The sequence below is a fragment of the Monodelphis domestica genome, chromosome 6, assembly GCF_027887165.1.
Source record: "Monodelphis domestica isolate mMonDom1 chromosome 6, mMonDom1.pri, whole genome shotgun sequence".
Lineage (NCBI taxonomy): Eukaryota > Metazoa > Chordata > Mammalia > Didelphimorphia > Didelphidae > Monodelphis > Monodelphis domestica.
The window spans coordinates 303,229,985-303,245,191 of NC_077232.1; the positions used below are offsets into that span (position 1 = coordinate 303,229,985).

At 45.1% G+C, this 15,207-nt stretch overlaps 1 protein-coding gene across 2 annotated transcripts in view; it reads right to left on the reverse strand.

Annotated features, from left to right (window-relative positions):
- TRPC3 (transient receptor potential cation channel subfamily C member 3) overlaps positions 1-7,042 on the reverse strand; it is a 102,546-nt gene extending 95,504 nt beyond the window's left edge. The window contains exon 1 of one of the 2 annotated variants that reach the window (XM_007495531.3): positions 5,746-7,042. In XM_007495531.3, the coding sequence (XP_007495593.1) occupies positions 5,746-5,972 (227 nt within the window). In that variant the 5' untranslated portion in view covers positions 5,973-7,042. The remainder of the gene's footprint in view (positions 1-5,745) is intronic. The other variant, XM_001370640.5, reaches the window with a different exon arrangement.
- Between the last annotated feature and the right edge of the window lie 8,165 nt (positions 7,043-15,207).

A 15,207-nucleotide genomic window follows, 5' to 3' on the forward strand; every position in this document is an offset into this window, starting at 1 on the left:
GACATATCAGTTCAAAGACAGAAGAGTGGCAAGGACTAGGCAATTAGAGTTAAATGACTTGCCCAGGGTCACACAGGTTGGAAGTGTCTGAGGCCAATTTTGAAACTAGAACCCCTGTCTCTAAGCTTGGCTCTCTTAAAGGGGATATTCTTGAGTCACCCAGCAAATTCTCTTGGGCCAAAACCTCTGAAATAACCCTAGATGGGCTCTCCTTAAAGAGTCACCAGGAGAACAAATGCCTACATATTTTTGGTGTTTTATTTTATTTTAATTTTTTTAATCCTTACCTTCTGTCTCAGAATCTATACTGTGTATTGGTGCCAATGCAAAAGAGCAGTAAGGGCATGGCAATGAAATTTAAGAGACTTGCCCAGGGTCACACAGCTAGGAAGTGTCTGAGGCCAGATTTTTGGTGTTTTATTTCACATCTCCTATGAAAGACCTTCTCTAGAACCTCAGTCTGGAACAGAGGTAATCTTGGGTGAACTAAAGGTCCTGTCAAGCTAGAAAAGCTTAGATCTAGTGGCCAAGGCAACCTCAAAAGCACAAAGATGGTGGAAAGACTATTGGATCCTGATTCAAGAACCTTGGTACAAATGCAGATTTTGCCCTTGAGCAAATGAATGGACTTATCTGGATGTCAGTAAACGGAATCTTCACAACCCCATTTGGGGTGCTCTTTGCAAAGATGTTGGAGTGGGTTGCCATTTCCTTCTCTAGCTAATTTTACAGATAAGGAAGCTGAGGCAAATAGAGTTGAGTGACTTGCCTAGGATCACAACACTAGTAAATATCTGAGGCTGGATTTGAACTTGGGTCTTCTTCACTCCAAGCCCAACATTTTATCCACTGTGCTACCTAGCTACCTACCCCCTTCTACCTCTAGAACCCTGATGCCAGGAGAAGCATCTCAGTTGCAGCCTGCCTACCAAGTGACGGTGTCTAGTTCTGCCACAACTTCAGATACTGTCCTCAAGGGTTGCAAAGACAAGTCTATGAAGGGGTTGGAGAACCAATTCATTTATTCATTTGTGACAAAACCAGTGTTCTTTCCTATATGAGCATTGGAGCTTGGAGATGGCTTATGGAAGTTGAGCCACAGCTGACAAAGTACTAAATGCAGTGCAGACACCATCCCCTCTGGGTTGGTTCTGACTCAATGCCTCAGTATGGTATGATATACAGGGCACCAGGCTTCCAGTCAGGTGGCCCTGGGTTCAGATCCTCTCTCAGATTACTGTGTGACCTAGACAAGTAATTAATTTCTCTGTGCCTCAGTTTCCTAATCTTTAAAATGAGAAGTTGCACAGAGACCCTTTCAGCTCTACAGTTATGACTGATAATATGCTAATAATCCAAAGGTATTGGGCATGAGGCATGTCTGAAGATGATCCTGTCTCTAGGATCCTGGTCAAATCTGAAAGTAAGGCACTATACTCTGTCCCTAAAACAAGCCCCTATGATTTTGGTGTCCCCAAGTCCTTTCGGGAGGCAGAGTGGTGGAGTGGGAAGAGCTCCATTTCTGAGACCATGGGAAAGTTTATTTCACCTCTCTGGGCCTCAGTGTGCTCATTTATAAAATGAGCATCACAATATAAAAAGAGAGCCCTCATGGTGTGGTGAAAATAGTGCAGACTCTCGAGTCAAAGGTCCTGAATTCAAATTCTACTCTGCCATTCTCAGTTGTATGACCTTGGTGGGGTGTCATTTTTCCTTTTTGGGTCCCAGATTTGTTTTCATATGTAAAAAGAAAGGGTTGAGTTGGATGACCTAAAGGTGCCTTCCAGTTCAAAAGACCCTGTGAACTACTCACCCCAGGTGGCTTCTGGGAGAACAGAGTTTTGTAAACATCAGAGGCTAAAGAGAACCTAAACCATCATCAGTCAGCTCTGAGCTGTGGCTGTTGCGGTGTCCATGGTCCTGGCCCTGGCTCTGCATTTGACTACAGAGGACCTAAATTCAGGGGCAGACAAAAGGACAAACCCTCCTACTTGACATTCCCCTGCCTCTTCTCTCTCTCTCACCCCAGGAGCTTATTTTTCCTCACTGGCAGAAGGAACTTTTCTTAAACTATATAACTGAAAACTGCATAGTCTATTGAGAAGTTGAGGAACTTTGAACTTGCAAGACCTGATTTCAAATTCTGCCGTAGTCACTTTCTAGCTGTGTCTCTCAGGGTCTGGTCACCCAGCCTCTCTGAATCTCCATTCCCTCATCTTCAAAATGGAGTTAATATTATCTGTAGGATCAAACCCAACAATCAGCTTGTTGTAGGAATCCAAGGAGGGAGGAGTCAAAAGTTCCTTGTAAGGCATAGATTTGGACCAAACTATCCACAAATATTTATGAAGAGCCTCATATGTGCCAAGCACTGTGTTAGGTGCTAAGGATAAAAATAATGAATGAAACTATCCCTATTTGCAGAATTGGGTCCAAATCCTGGCTCTGATACCTACTTTACTCTGTGAGACCTAAGACAAGTCACCCTCCTTCTTGGTGATTCAGTTTCCCAATCATTAAAATTAGGAGGTTGACTAGTTACATCTAAAGTTCCTTTCAGCTTTAAATCTTTGGTCTTCTGAATGTGTGTTATTATTAATAAACACACCAGGCAGTTAGGTAGCACAGCAGAAAGAGTCAGAAGGACCTGGATTCAGATCTGGCCTCAGATATTTCCTAGATATGTGACCCTGGGCAAGTCACTTAACTCTGACTGCCTAGCCCCATGCTTCCCCTCTTTCTTAGAATTGATACTAAAAAGGGCTAAAAAGCAAAAAGAAAAACCAGGGAGCCCCTCCATGCTAGCTATAAGAATCTGTGAGAAAAAATGTTCTGCTTGCCCATTTGACTGGTCTGTATAAAACCACAAAACTGTTAGCTTTGTATAACTGGCCCCAAACCTTAGAAAGCACATGAACCATCTCCCTTGTGTCCTACTTCCTCAGGTCAGAAACTTCAGGTGTCCTCTTTCAGCTGAATTTTGTGTTTAAAGAAACAGACTCAAATATTTGGAGCACATGATAAAAAAAATTTGGCAGAAGGGTGGAAAATTTTCAGCTTGTCATTTGGGAGGGGCTGGTACTGTGCCCAGAATAGAAGGTATACACTCCATCCTCATCAAATGTTCACACTTCATCCTGACAGGGCCTCAGAGATCACTCTGTCACTTTACAGATGAAGGCATTGTGCTCCAGTAAGGGGAAGGATTCTCCCAAGGCCCTATACCTAGAAAGGATCAAAATGCATTTTAACTCTTTGGAGAGTTGGTGTAGGGTCATGGAAAGAGCTCTGATTTGGAACCCAGGTTCTGATATTTACCTATGATCTTTTGGCCAAGTTTTCTGGGCTCATAGGATTTAGAGCTGAAAGGGATCCCTGAGGGCATCTAGTCCAACCCCCTCATTTTAACTGAGGATCAGAGAGATGAAATACTTTGCCCAAGGTCACAAAAATGGTAGTGAGTAAATGCAGACAGGAGCCAGGTCCTTGAACCCCAAATCCAGAATTCTTTCCATAACCCATTCAGCCTAGGTCAGTTTCATAACCTTTTTGATTCATAGACACCTTTGGCAGCCTGGTGAAACCTATGAACCTCTCCTCAGAACGCTAGCCTTAAATGCATAAACCAAATACATCCCATTACAAAAGGAAACCCTTTATATTGAAATAGATTCATCCAAAACCCAGGTTAAGAACCCTGGAGTTGTAGGTGACCTTCAATTCTCAGACTCCAGGCCCAGGGCACTCCTCACTTTCCCAGGCTGCAGTGGGCTCCCTCCTTACCCAAAAGCCCATCTGGGATTCAGTCCTGATCAATAGTACACTAACTACCCTCTACCTCCACCTGGAAGGGACCACCATTGCCTATTTTCACATAAAATAAACCGAGAGGATCTTGCTGGGGAAGGGGGCCTCTTGGTGAGAGAGGGTCTCCCAATTTAGAAGCACTCCTTGCAAGCCAGGAACCAAATCCCCTGTCGGGCTGGGGCGTGCCTACCAGGCACAAAGGGGCGCTGTGGACCCACTGGTGATTAGACCCCTTAGTGTTCCTTCTCCCCGCTTTAGGGCTATTTGTTCCTGCAACAAGCTCCTCAAACCAGGCTGGGCTAGGGTTTGGGGTTGGGGTGGTAGGGTGGTGGTGCTAGTGCAGAATACAGCTTCAGGAACTAATCACTCAAAGCAGTGGCCCCTGCTGTCCTTCCGCCGTTCCCCCGAGAGTCCTCAGACGCTCTAGGCTGACACGTCTACGTATCAGGAGCCTAGAGGTGAGACTGATCAGAGTCGCTGTTCTCCCCCAGCCATATGGCTCGGGACCTTTCCCTTCCCTAGAAGGAAGGAGCGAGATGAGAAGGCCACCATCGATCACGTCCTAACAGCCCGCCGTCCCCCAACCCCCAGCCTCAACTCCAGCTGCCTCCAGCATCTCTTGAAACAGACAAACAAAATCTCCACGCCCCTGTCAGGCCACCAAGCACCCCAACACCGAGGAGTCCCCCTTGTCCTGGGATGAAGCAATCTTCCTCCCCGGGTTGGGGCCAAACAAGCAGGTTATCTGTCCCGGGTAGGGTTGGGAGAAAGAACAAGTCTTCCTTCGGCCAGCGAGTGGGGTGATCCAGGCAGCCTTGTGGAGCCCATCTACCCGCTTCGTGAAATTGTGGTGGAGTGTAAGGCAGAGAGGGAGTCTATTGGACTGGGTGTTTCAGCGGGCGGCAGATCCCTCCTCGAGTGCTTCAGGTGCTCAGGGTGGCTTTGGTTCAAGCCGCCTGTCTGTGCCTGTCATTGTCTTTGTCCATCTGTCTGCCTGTCTATCCCTGTCTGCCGAGCCCGTGCCGCCTGCCGGATTTCTGCCTTCCTCTAGGTGTCTGTCAGCTGATCGCCGCTCCTTTCTTCCGGCCCGCTTATTTGGGAGTCTACCGGTCTGGCTGGGGTTCTGATTTTCTGCCTCTACCTGTCTGCCAGCTGCCTGTTTCTTTGTCTACCTGTCACTCGTCAGCTTATTGTCTGTCAGCCTTTTGGCCAGCCTGGGTCAACTTGCCTGTCTTCTGCCTGCTTAGCTTCCTGTCTGCCTGCCTAGACGTTTGCCTGACTGTGGCCCTAGATTTCCGTTTGTCTGTCTCTGCATGCCGGTTTCTCTCTCCATCTCTGCCTGCCTTCCAGTCGTCCCCTGTCTTGTGGTCAGCCTGCCCAACTGTCTGCCTGCCTGTGTCTTGGTCTCTGTCCGTGGGTTCACTTGTCTAACCAAGGGCCTTCCTGCCTATCTGTCTCTGCCTGCCTCATTCTGCCAGCCTGTCACACTCCATTATCTCTCCTGCTCTCTGACTCTGACTCGGTCTCTCTCCTTTCTTCTCCCGTGTGTGTGTGTGTGTGTGTGTGTGTGTGTGTGTGTGTGAGACCTCCCCCCCCCTCCCCAGTCTGTCGGTCTGTTCAACCCTCTTCCTGCCAGTCTATCTGCCTGATAGACTGTCTGCCTGTCTCCCCGTCTCTCGGTTCTGACCCTGGAACGCCTGCCTGCCCCTCCAGCCTTTGCACCTCTCAGGCAGCATCCAGAGGCGCCATCGGCGAACAGAAAAGTTGCTCAGAGTTTTCCTCTGGCCCTTTGATTGTGGGGTTAGTCCTGCGGCCCGAGGATCAAAACCTCGGCTTTCTCAGCTCAGGGGGGATCCTCTCGACTCGCATCCGGCAGCCCCCAGACCTCTCTACCTTCAGCCTGCCCCCAGCGTGCGGGCGCTTGGAGAGTATACTCACAGGCTGAAGCCCAGCGGAGATCGAGGCAGCTCTCCGGCAAGGGGCTCGGCGGGGGCCTCCCCGGAGCTGGGCGGGGGCAGCAGTTCCAGCCCCCCATTGATGCCCCTCCAGCCCCAGCGGCCGCCGCGCTGCTGCTGCTGCTGGAGCTGCTCCTCCTCGTCCTCCGAAGGCGGGAAGGTCACTTTCCCCCTGGCCGGCTCCTTCCACTTCCTGCCCTTAGTGGACATCGCGGAGGGCCGGGCGGCCGGCCCGGGCTCGGGCTGGGGCTCAGCTCAGAGAGGGGGAGCCCGGGCCAACGCCTTGCTCCGCCCCGGCCCCCGCCCCTTCGGCCCGCGCTGCCCGCTGCCGGGGAGGCGGCCCCCGCAGGGCAGGGCCCGGGACTGAGCTGCTGGAGGGGACGGAAAGCTCGGCCCGAGGCCAGCCTGCGCCGCCGCCGCTGCTGCGGCCGCACCATCCAACCTGCCCGGCTGCCAGCTGCTGCGGCCAGATGTGCGCCCCCGGCGGCGGCGGCAGGGTCCCTGTGGGCAGCGCAGTAAGCCCTCCCTCCTCAGCCCTCGCCTCTTGTCTCGTAGCCCCACATCGCCCGCGAGGACAGCAGCCCTCGGGTGGGGCGGGGGGGGGGGGCAGAGGCGGGGCGGGCGGGAGATGGGGGAAGGGACGGGAACGGGGATGGGAGCGAGGTGGGTTGGGGCGGGGCGGAAAGGAGCTGGAAGGAGCGGCCGGAGAACCGACGGTCCCTTTGCCTTAGATCAAGACCAGGAGGACTTGAGGAGCGATGGAGGGAGAGAGGGAGGAAGGGAAGGAGGGAAAAAAGGAGGGAGGCAGGAGGCCGTATACTCAGACCCGCAAGAGGAGAGACCAAGAGGATCCCCTGGAACCATCCCGGCCGGCCGCAGCCCTCCGCGTTGCATCTATGTAGAAGAAGATTCCGGCTTCCTTTGGAAGGGAAAGCGCTTTCTTTTTCTCAGATCCTGCCTTCCCCTTCGCCGACTTTCCAACTTGAGTCAACAAATGTTCCCCCCCCCCCCCTTTGAACTCATTGGAAGCCCAGCTTTGGGTAGCGGGGCGGCAACTTCTCCTAACCCTGAAGCATGCTGCAGAAATACTCAGTAGATCTAACTCTTCAAGACCCCCTTCGGGAAAAGAGTCTGCAGTGGATTATCACTTCTCTAGTTCGTTTTAAAGATGAGGAAACTTAGACAAACAGGGTTAAGTGACAGGAGGTCACACCGCTGCCGAGTGTCTCAGGCCCGATGAGTCTTCTGAATCCAGACCCAGCAACACTGAACTACCTAACTGCCCCCAACTGTCAGTACCCTTCCTCTTAAAGTTACTTTGTTCTTTTTTTTTTCTTTTAAACCCGTAGTGGCAGGGAACTGTGCCTTCTGAAAACACCGCCTGCCGCGTGTAAGGCCGGCCCCGTGGCGGCCAGGAAAGAGCGTGCCCCGGAGGAGCTGGCAATCAGAGAGGCTCCTCTTTCTGCCCGGGAAGCACAGCACCAGGTGCTGAGCCCTGTTGTCCGAAGGACTACAACATCAATGCTTCCTTTAAACAGACTAGAGCGGTGGCCAGAGGGAAGAGCATCATTTGCGTTGATTAAGCTAGGATTTAGATTCCGAAAGACCTTGGGCATCGTCCAGGTCGCGTTCTCGGGTTGGATCAATTGAGGCCCTGAGAGTTTGCGGATCACAATAAGATCCTGTTAGGAAAAGGTCCTGTTTTTATTTATTAATACTAATAATGGCAAACATTTATTTATATAGTGCCGTAAGATGTGCGGAATGCTTTTGCTTTACAGCTTTGAGCTCATTTGATTCCATTTCCTTTGGACTGTGAGCTCCTTGGAAGCCCTTCCTTTTCTTTTTCTTCTAATAGCAAATTTCCATATGAGTTATCCAAAGTCATATGATCCAAATTCTCCCCCTCCCTTCTTCCTCCTCCCCTCCCAGAGCTGGCAAGCAATTCGGTCTGGGGTATCCATGTACTATCCCCCCAAACACGTTTCCACATCATTCATTTTTGTGAGGGAAGTCTTAGAGAGCCAAACCCCCAAACACATCCCCAGATAAACAAGTGCAAAGCCATCTGCATTCCTACTCCAACAATTCTTTCTCTGGGGGTGGGCAGCATTCTTTGTCATAAGTCTGAGCCCTTTCTTTGTGCTCTGCTAGTAACACAGTTCCTGACAAGTTCATGCTTATTGACTGACTAGAAGAATCCTACAGAATCTAGTCCAACTCCCTCCTTTTACAGTTGAAGAAACTGAGGCCCATGGAGAGACCCAGTCAGATCTCCTGCTTGCAAGTCTAATGCTCTTTCCAGGTAAGGGTCACCAACACCATAAGGATTATGGGATTTCCTGCTAGAAGAATACTGTAGGTTGCCTAGTAAAACCTACTGCTTTTACAGATTTAGAAAGGTAGAGACCTATCCAAGGTCATCTGGGTCTCAGGGAGCAGAAGCAAGAGTGAAGTCCAGATTTTGGGCCTGCCTTTTTCTTCCATGATGACCACATACCTTTGACTGAATCCCAAGAACTCTATCTAGAACGAAATTTTAAAATAACCTATTTTTAAAATTCACAACAGCCACCTCCCCAATGACTTCAACAGGGGAAAATTTGTTCTGAATAGGCTTCTTCAGAGTTATAAATTGAAAGGGCAGCTTTTTTCACAAGAATACCTGATAGGTTCTAATGAGAGCTAAAATAAGATCTTCATTTCAACAGTAGATCTAATCATACCAGTTTCTTTTTCTGGTTGAGGCTGAAGCTCTACCCATCCCTAACCCTCTTTCCAACCCCTCCCACCCAGGACCTTTCTTGAGCCCTCTGATGTTAGTTTTTGTTCAGTCACATATAACTCTTCATGACCCCCTTCAGGAAAAGAGTCTGCAGTGGATTATCACTTCTCTAGTTCATTTTAAAGATGAGGAAACTTAGACAAACAGGGTTAAGTGACAGGAGGTCACACCGCTGCCGAGTGTCTCAGGCCCGATGAGTCTTCTGAATCCAGACCCAGCTAGCCATTGAACTACCTAACTGCCCCCAACTGTTAGTACCCTTCCTCTTAAAGTTACTTTGTTCTTTTTTTCTTTTAAACACTTACCTTCTGTCTTAGAATCACTACTAAGGATCAGTTCCAAGGTGGTAGGGGCTAGGCAATGGGGGCCAAGTGACTTGCCCAGGGTCACACAACTCTGAAGTGTCTGTAGTCAGATTTGAATTGGATACCCCCAGTCTTCAGACTTGGTTGTATCCACTGAGCCACCCAGTTGTCCCTTAAAGCTACTTGCATATTTGCTTATCTGTATATGTTATACCCTCCTCCCCCACCCAATAGAATGTAAGCTCCTTGGGGGTAGAGCCTAATCTAGCCATTCTTTGTCCTTGTATCCCCAGAACTTAAAAAAGAGCCTGGCACATGAGGATAGGGAATGGACCTGTGACTTAATTGACATAAAGAATTCCCAGATCAGGAAAATCCCACTGCCTCTGACCAGCATATTCTCTAGAGACCAGTAGTCAGAATAGGCCAGTGGTGGGACTTGAACTCATCTTGAACTTCTAGCTCTGAAGCCTGCTTGCTGTCTAACTCCAGGGTATTCTGCTTTCCAAAATAATAAATGACAAGGATAAAAATAATCATGATTTTGCTGACTTCAATTCAATGGAAAATTATAGTTCTGTTGATTCCTAATACAAAACAAAAATTTAATAAACTCTGGAGCAGCAATGGATAGAGTGCTGAGTCTGGAGTTAGGAAGACCTGAGTTCAACAGGTACTTATTTTTTCTAGCTCTGTGACCCTGGACAAGTTAACCTCTTACCCATTTAATCTCCATCTGCCTCAAAAGAGGACCCAGGGGAAGGGGAATTGTAAAGTATAGGAAGACTAGAAAGGGGAGAAGGAGTGTAGTAGATAAGGGCCTTGAACACCAAGCAGAGGACTTTTATTTGATCCTAAAGGTGATAGGGAGCTACCAAATGCTATTGAATGGGAGGGATGTCATGGTTAGTCCTAAACTTTAGGTAAATCACTGGGGCAACTGAAGAGAAGACAGACTGGATAAAGATTTGTGGTATTGCAACAGGCAACAAGCAAGATGAAAGGAGGACCCACATAGGATGGTGGCAGTATCAGAAGGGACAAGGAAGTATATTTAAGAGATGCCACAAAGATGAAATTGGTGGACATTGACAATGAACTGGATGTGGGGGAGGTGAGAGAGAACAACCAATCAAAGATTCCAAGTAGGTTCTGAGCCTAGGGATCTGGGAGGAGGAGGATGCCTTTGACAGAAATAGGGAATTTTGGAAGGGGAGAAGGTTCGGAGGAAAATGCAATGAGTATAGTATATGTTGACTTGAAGATTTCTATTGGACATTCAGCTCAAGATGTCTGATCTAGAAAATCTATCATCTAGAAGATGCTAGACTAGTTAGGAATCCATAAGTGATGATGAGAGTCATCAGTATAATATATTCACAGGAAATAATGAATTCATCAAGTAGAATAAAGGGAAAACAGAAGAGGGCCCAAGAAAGTGTAAGAAATAAAGAAATCTCTGTGCTGTAATTCTGAGCTGAAAAAAATAACTTTATTCATGGGCAAATAGAATCAGTGGTCCATTTAACATCTTGTGGGTTTTCACAGTTGTTTTAACTGTTTGACAGCATTTGACAGCTGATACAAATCACTGATTAACAAAACCTACATATTCCAAGTATGTTAGCTATAGTTGATAAAGCCAAGAACTTTATTGATCCTGTCACTACTATCTTTAGACAATATTTTAGGGAAAGACTTATTGAGATTATAACGGACTATAACTCATAAAAACTTAGATACACAAAGTTATCCTTTTTGAGTCACAAAATCTGAAGACCCTACTCTTGACATACATACCTAGAAAAGCAAGCATTAGACCTACTTTTATAACTGATTGCTTCTGTTATCTTTATTCAGAATCCAGAGAAAGTAGAGATGTGTATTTAACATAAGACTTATAACAATAGCTCTTAAACTAACACTCTCCTTATCTATCACCGTTAATTAACAACTGAGACTAGCCTTTCTCACTTTCTAGTTACATATACTATTTAAAGGATTATATAAGATGAATTAGTTTCATATTAAAGGATATAAAAAGAAATTAAATGAAATAAATGAAAGTTAAGCTTTTCAACAGAGACCTTCTCCCCTCCAGTTAATGAGCATGACATGGATGATTATTGATTGAAGGATATTGAAGAGAATGATAAGCAGAAGAACCAGGAGAAATCAGTAACCCAAAAAACTAGAGAGAAGAGAGTATTAAGCAGAAGATGATCAACTATGGCTGCTGAAGGGACAAGAAGAATCGGGATTGGGAAAAGGATGTTGGATGGGCAATTAAGAGTTCATTAGTTATTTTGGAGAAAGGACTTATGCTTGAATAATGAGGTTGAATAATGAATACTGACAAGTCAGATTGTCCTTTACACCTCTTCTCTCATTCAAGTTATCTTTGAAAACACACTGTATCCTGTGACCACAATTAATGACTGGGCCTTTTGGGTTACCTGTAGTTGTGATTCTTCTAAGATCATGGGGCTCAATGATTCACAGCCATAGAGCATGATTGGGGAACTGTTGATATTAAAAAAAAAACTTTTTTTGGGGGGGGGGTAGAAAAAGCTTAGGAACATTCAATAGGAGAAATAAAGAACAAGTTGACAGGTTTTCACTGATGCTCATTGAACTTCTAGACAGCTGGTGGTGCTATTGAAATTCCAGGTCACTTTGACTGAGAACATACAGAAGAGTAGAAATAATTCTGAAATGGAGTCAGAGGTCCTCAATTAAAATGCCTGCTCTTCTATTTGCACTGTGTGATCTTTGGCAAGTCACTTAATCTCAGTTTCCTCATCTGAAAAATGGGATTAAATATTTGCATTAATGAGACAGCTAAGTGGCACAGTGAATAGTGTATTGGACCAAGAGTCAGAAAGACCTGAGTTCAAATCCAGTTTCAGATAGTAGGAGTGGGTACCTAGGCAAGTCACTTAAGCCTGTTTGCTTCAGTTCCTTGTCTGTAAAATGAGCTGAAAGAAGGGAATGTCAAATGAATTTAGTATCTTTGCCAAGAAAGTCCCAAATGGGGTCTACAGAAAAAGACCAGACAATAACAATTTACATTAATTGCTTCATAGGACTTTTCAAATTAAGATTAAGAAGGGAAGGGGAGGAGAGAGGACATACAATTGCTTGAGGAGGATGCAAAGTCAAGATAAGGAAAAGGGCATGTTTATATAGAGTAGGGAAGGAGCCAGAAGATAAAGAGTGATCCAGGATCAGAGAGAAAAGAAATATTCTTTGGGGCAAACACCTCAAGGAGGGAGGGGATGCACAAGGAGAGAGGTTGACTTGACAAAGAAAAGAATGATTTAGGGAAGCCTGGGAAAGAATATATATGAAATGAGCTTCAAAGGAGAAAACCTTGATATGGATTAATGGCAGAGGGTGGATCTGGGAGCTTGGGAAAAGAGTAAGAAGAATGTTGACTCATCTCTTAACTTCAATGAGCCTCAGTCTCTTTTGTTTTCTTTCCATTTTAAAAATTATATACTATCACCACCACCAAAAACATTTAAATGAACAACATTTTTTTTAAAAAGAGCAAAACCACAAATGCTACACTGCTTAAAATTTGTTTTAAAATATGCAAATTATATATGTGTGCTAATATAAACACTCTCTGCTTTTGAGTTTCTTTTTGATTTGTTTTACTTTGATACTTTATCTTGATTTTGTTGTATTTTTTAAAAAACATAATTATAGTATGTATTATTCTCTTTTCTTCTCTTTTCAGTTCTTCATAGATTTAGCTTATTTTCTTTATACTTCCAATAATATAACACAATTTATTACATTAAAATATCATTGTCTATTCATCCATTTCTTCTAATCATTGCATTTGTGTTATTTCCAGGTATTTTGTCATTACAAACAAAATTTCCATGAATATTTTCATATATACACAGCTTTTTACCCTCTCAATAATGCTGTGAGGGTCTAATCCTAGTATGTGATCCCTAAGTTAATAAGCATGAACAGCTTTAAAGTTTTTCATATATTTGGATCTTATTTTCTAAAAAACAATTCACAGCTATTCTAGCAATGTAATACTAGGTCTGTTTTTCCCTATTCCTATCAACATTTAATTTGATCAACTTAACCAGTCTGGTTCTCAATTAACATACATTATTACCAGGACCATATTTTGCTAGATTGGTCTTTAGATAGCAGACACAATCTGTTGCCAGGACCACATGCTTTCTAAAACCAAGTCTTTCCAGCTTGGTCATACCCAGTGGAACTTTTCTTCCACTCTAGGTATCTCTCCCTTACTTCCTTTTCTTATCCCTTTGCCCTCCTCTCTCTTAATCCATCCTTCCTTCTTATTCCCTCAGTCCCCCAAGGGGACTCCTAGTCCCTCTCTAATCCCATTCCCCTTCCCTCCTCTTTCTCGGTATATTAAGATTTTTACCCTTCTCATTGAATATGTTGTTCTCTCCTTATCCCAAATCTAATGAGAAGGATTCTAGTGCACCCATCCCCACCCAATTTCCCCTTCTCTGTGACAGTTTTTCCATTCATTACTCCTCCATATGAGATAACCATTTCACCCTACCTCCTCCTGGTCTACTCCATTATAATTTTGACTCATTCTATTACATTCACCATGACCTCAAGTCTTCCATACACAAATGCCCCTTCAAAATACCCAAGCAATGATGCCATTCCCAAGGACCAAAGATGACATTTTCCATACAGGAATCAAATAATTTGATCTTTTGCGTTGTTTATGATTAGTTTTTCATAATTGCTTTGGTATGTTTCTTATAGATCAAATTTTCTGCTGAGTTCTGGTTTTTCCCCAGGAATACTTGAGCTCCTTTAGTTCATTAAATGTCCATTTAAAATCTTTTATAATATGCTCAGCTATGCTGGACATGTTATTCTTAGTAGTAAGCCTAATTCTTTTGCTCTACAAAATATTGTATTCCATGCCCTGAATTCTTTTAGTATTGCAGCTCTTGCATCTTATGTTATTCTGATTATAACTTCACAGTATTAAAACTTTTTTTTTCTTGTTGCTTATTGTACTTTTCTCCTTAACCTGAGAGTTACAGAACTTCACAATGTTGTTGTTGTGCATTGTGTATGGGGTGCTCAGGGAGGAGTAATATCTTTGGTATAGAGGGCTTGTCGTGCCCTCCTAGGGCAGCTCTCCAGCCTCTGACCCTCACCTGACACCCAGGTCTCACTTGTAGCTCCTAGTAGCTGCTAGCATGTGGCAGCAGCCACACCCCGGGCAATGGCTTCGACAGGCCGGCTAAACCTTGTGAGGGTAGCCATCGGGTCATCGTGGAGCCCTGGTGAATTAGGGCTTTGCTCACCTAGCATGTGAAGTCTGCTTCAGCGGAACAGGTGGAAGAAACCAACAAGAAGGTTCAACGGCTGAGATGGCAATGCAGCAAAGCACTGTGGAGTGCTTAGGGCATGTTGGAGCACAAAAGACAACACGGCCATCCAATGCAGCTGAGGAAGTCTCCAGGTGTAACGACTTTTCGTGCCGCTGGACCCAGGCTTCCAATGCCGAGAGAGTGGGACTGTCTCTGGGCATCGACTTTTCTACTTAAATCTTCATGTACAAGTGTCTTTGTGCACAAAAACCCACAAAGACAATCATCATCCTCGATTACCGAGAGACTACTACCAGTCATCTTCAGGCCTCATTGAAGTGATGATGCATGGATCCTAGAATTTCTGGGCAGTTTTCCTTGATGATTTTTTGGAGTATAGTGTCTAAACTCTTTTTTTGCTCATAATGTTCTGGAAACCCAACTATTCTTTTTTTTTAGTTTATCTAGTTAAATAATTTAGAATATTTTTTCTATGGAAACATGATTCATGTTCTTTTCCTCTCCTCCTCCCACTGTCCTCCCATAGCCAATGAGCAATTCCACTGGGTTTTACATGTATCATTGATCAAGACCTATTTCCATATTATTAATGTTTGCAGTAGGGTGATCTAGAGTTTATATCCCCAATCATATCCCCATTGACCCATGTGATCAAGGAAATGCCTTTCCCCTGTGTTTCTCCTACCACAGTTCTTTCTCTGTCTCATAAGTCCCTCAGAATTGTCCAGGATGTACTGCTGCTAGTAGAGAAGTCTATTACATTCGATTGTGCCACAGTGTATTGGTCTCTGTGTACAACATTCTCCTGGTTCTGCTCCTTTCACTCTGCATCAATTTCTGGAGGTCATTCCAGTTCACATGGAATTCCTCCAGTTCATTATTCCTTTGAGCAAAATAGAATGTCATCACCATCAGATACCACAATTTGTTCATCCATTCCTCAATTGAAGGGCATCCCCTCATTTTCCCTTTTCCTTTTTCCTTTTTTTTTT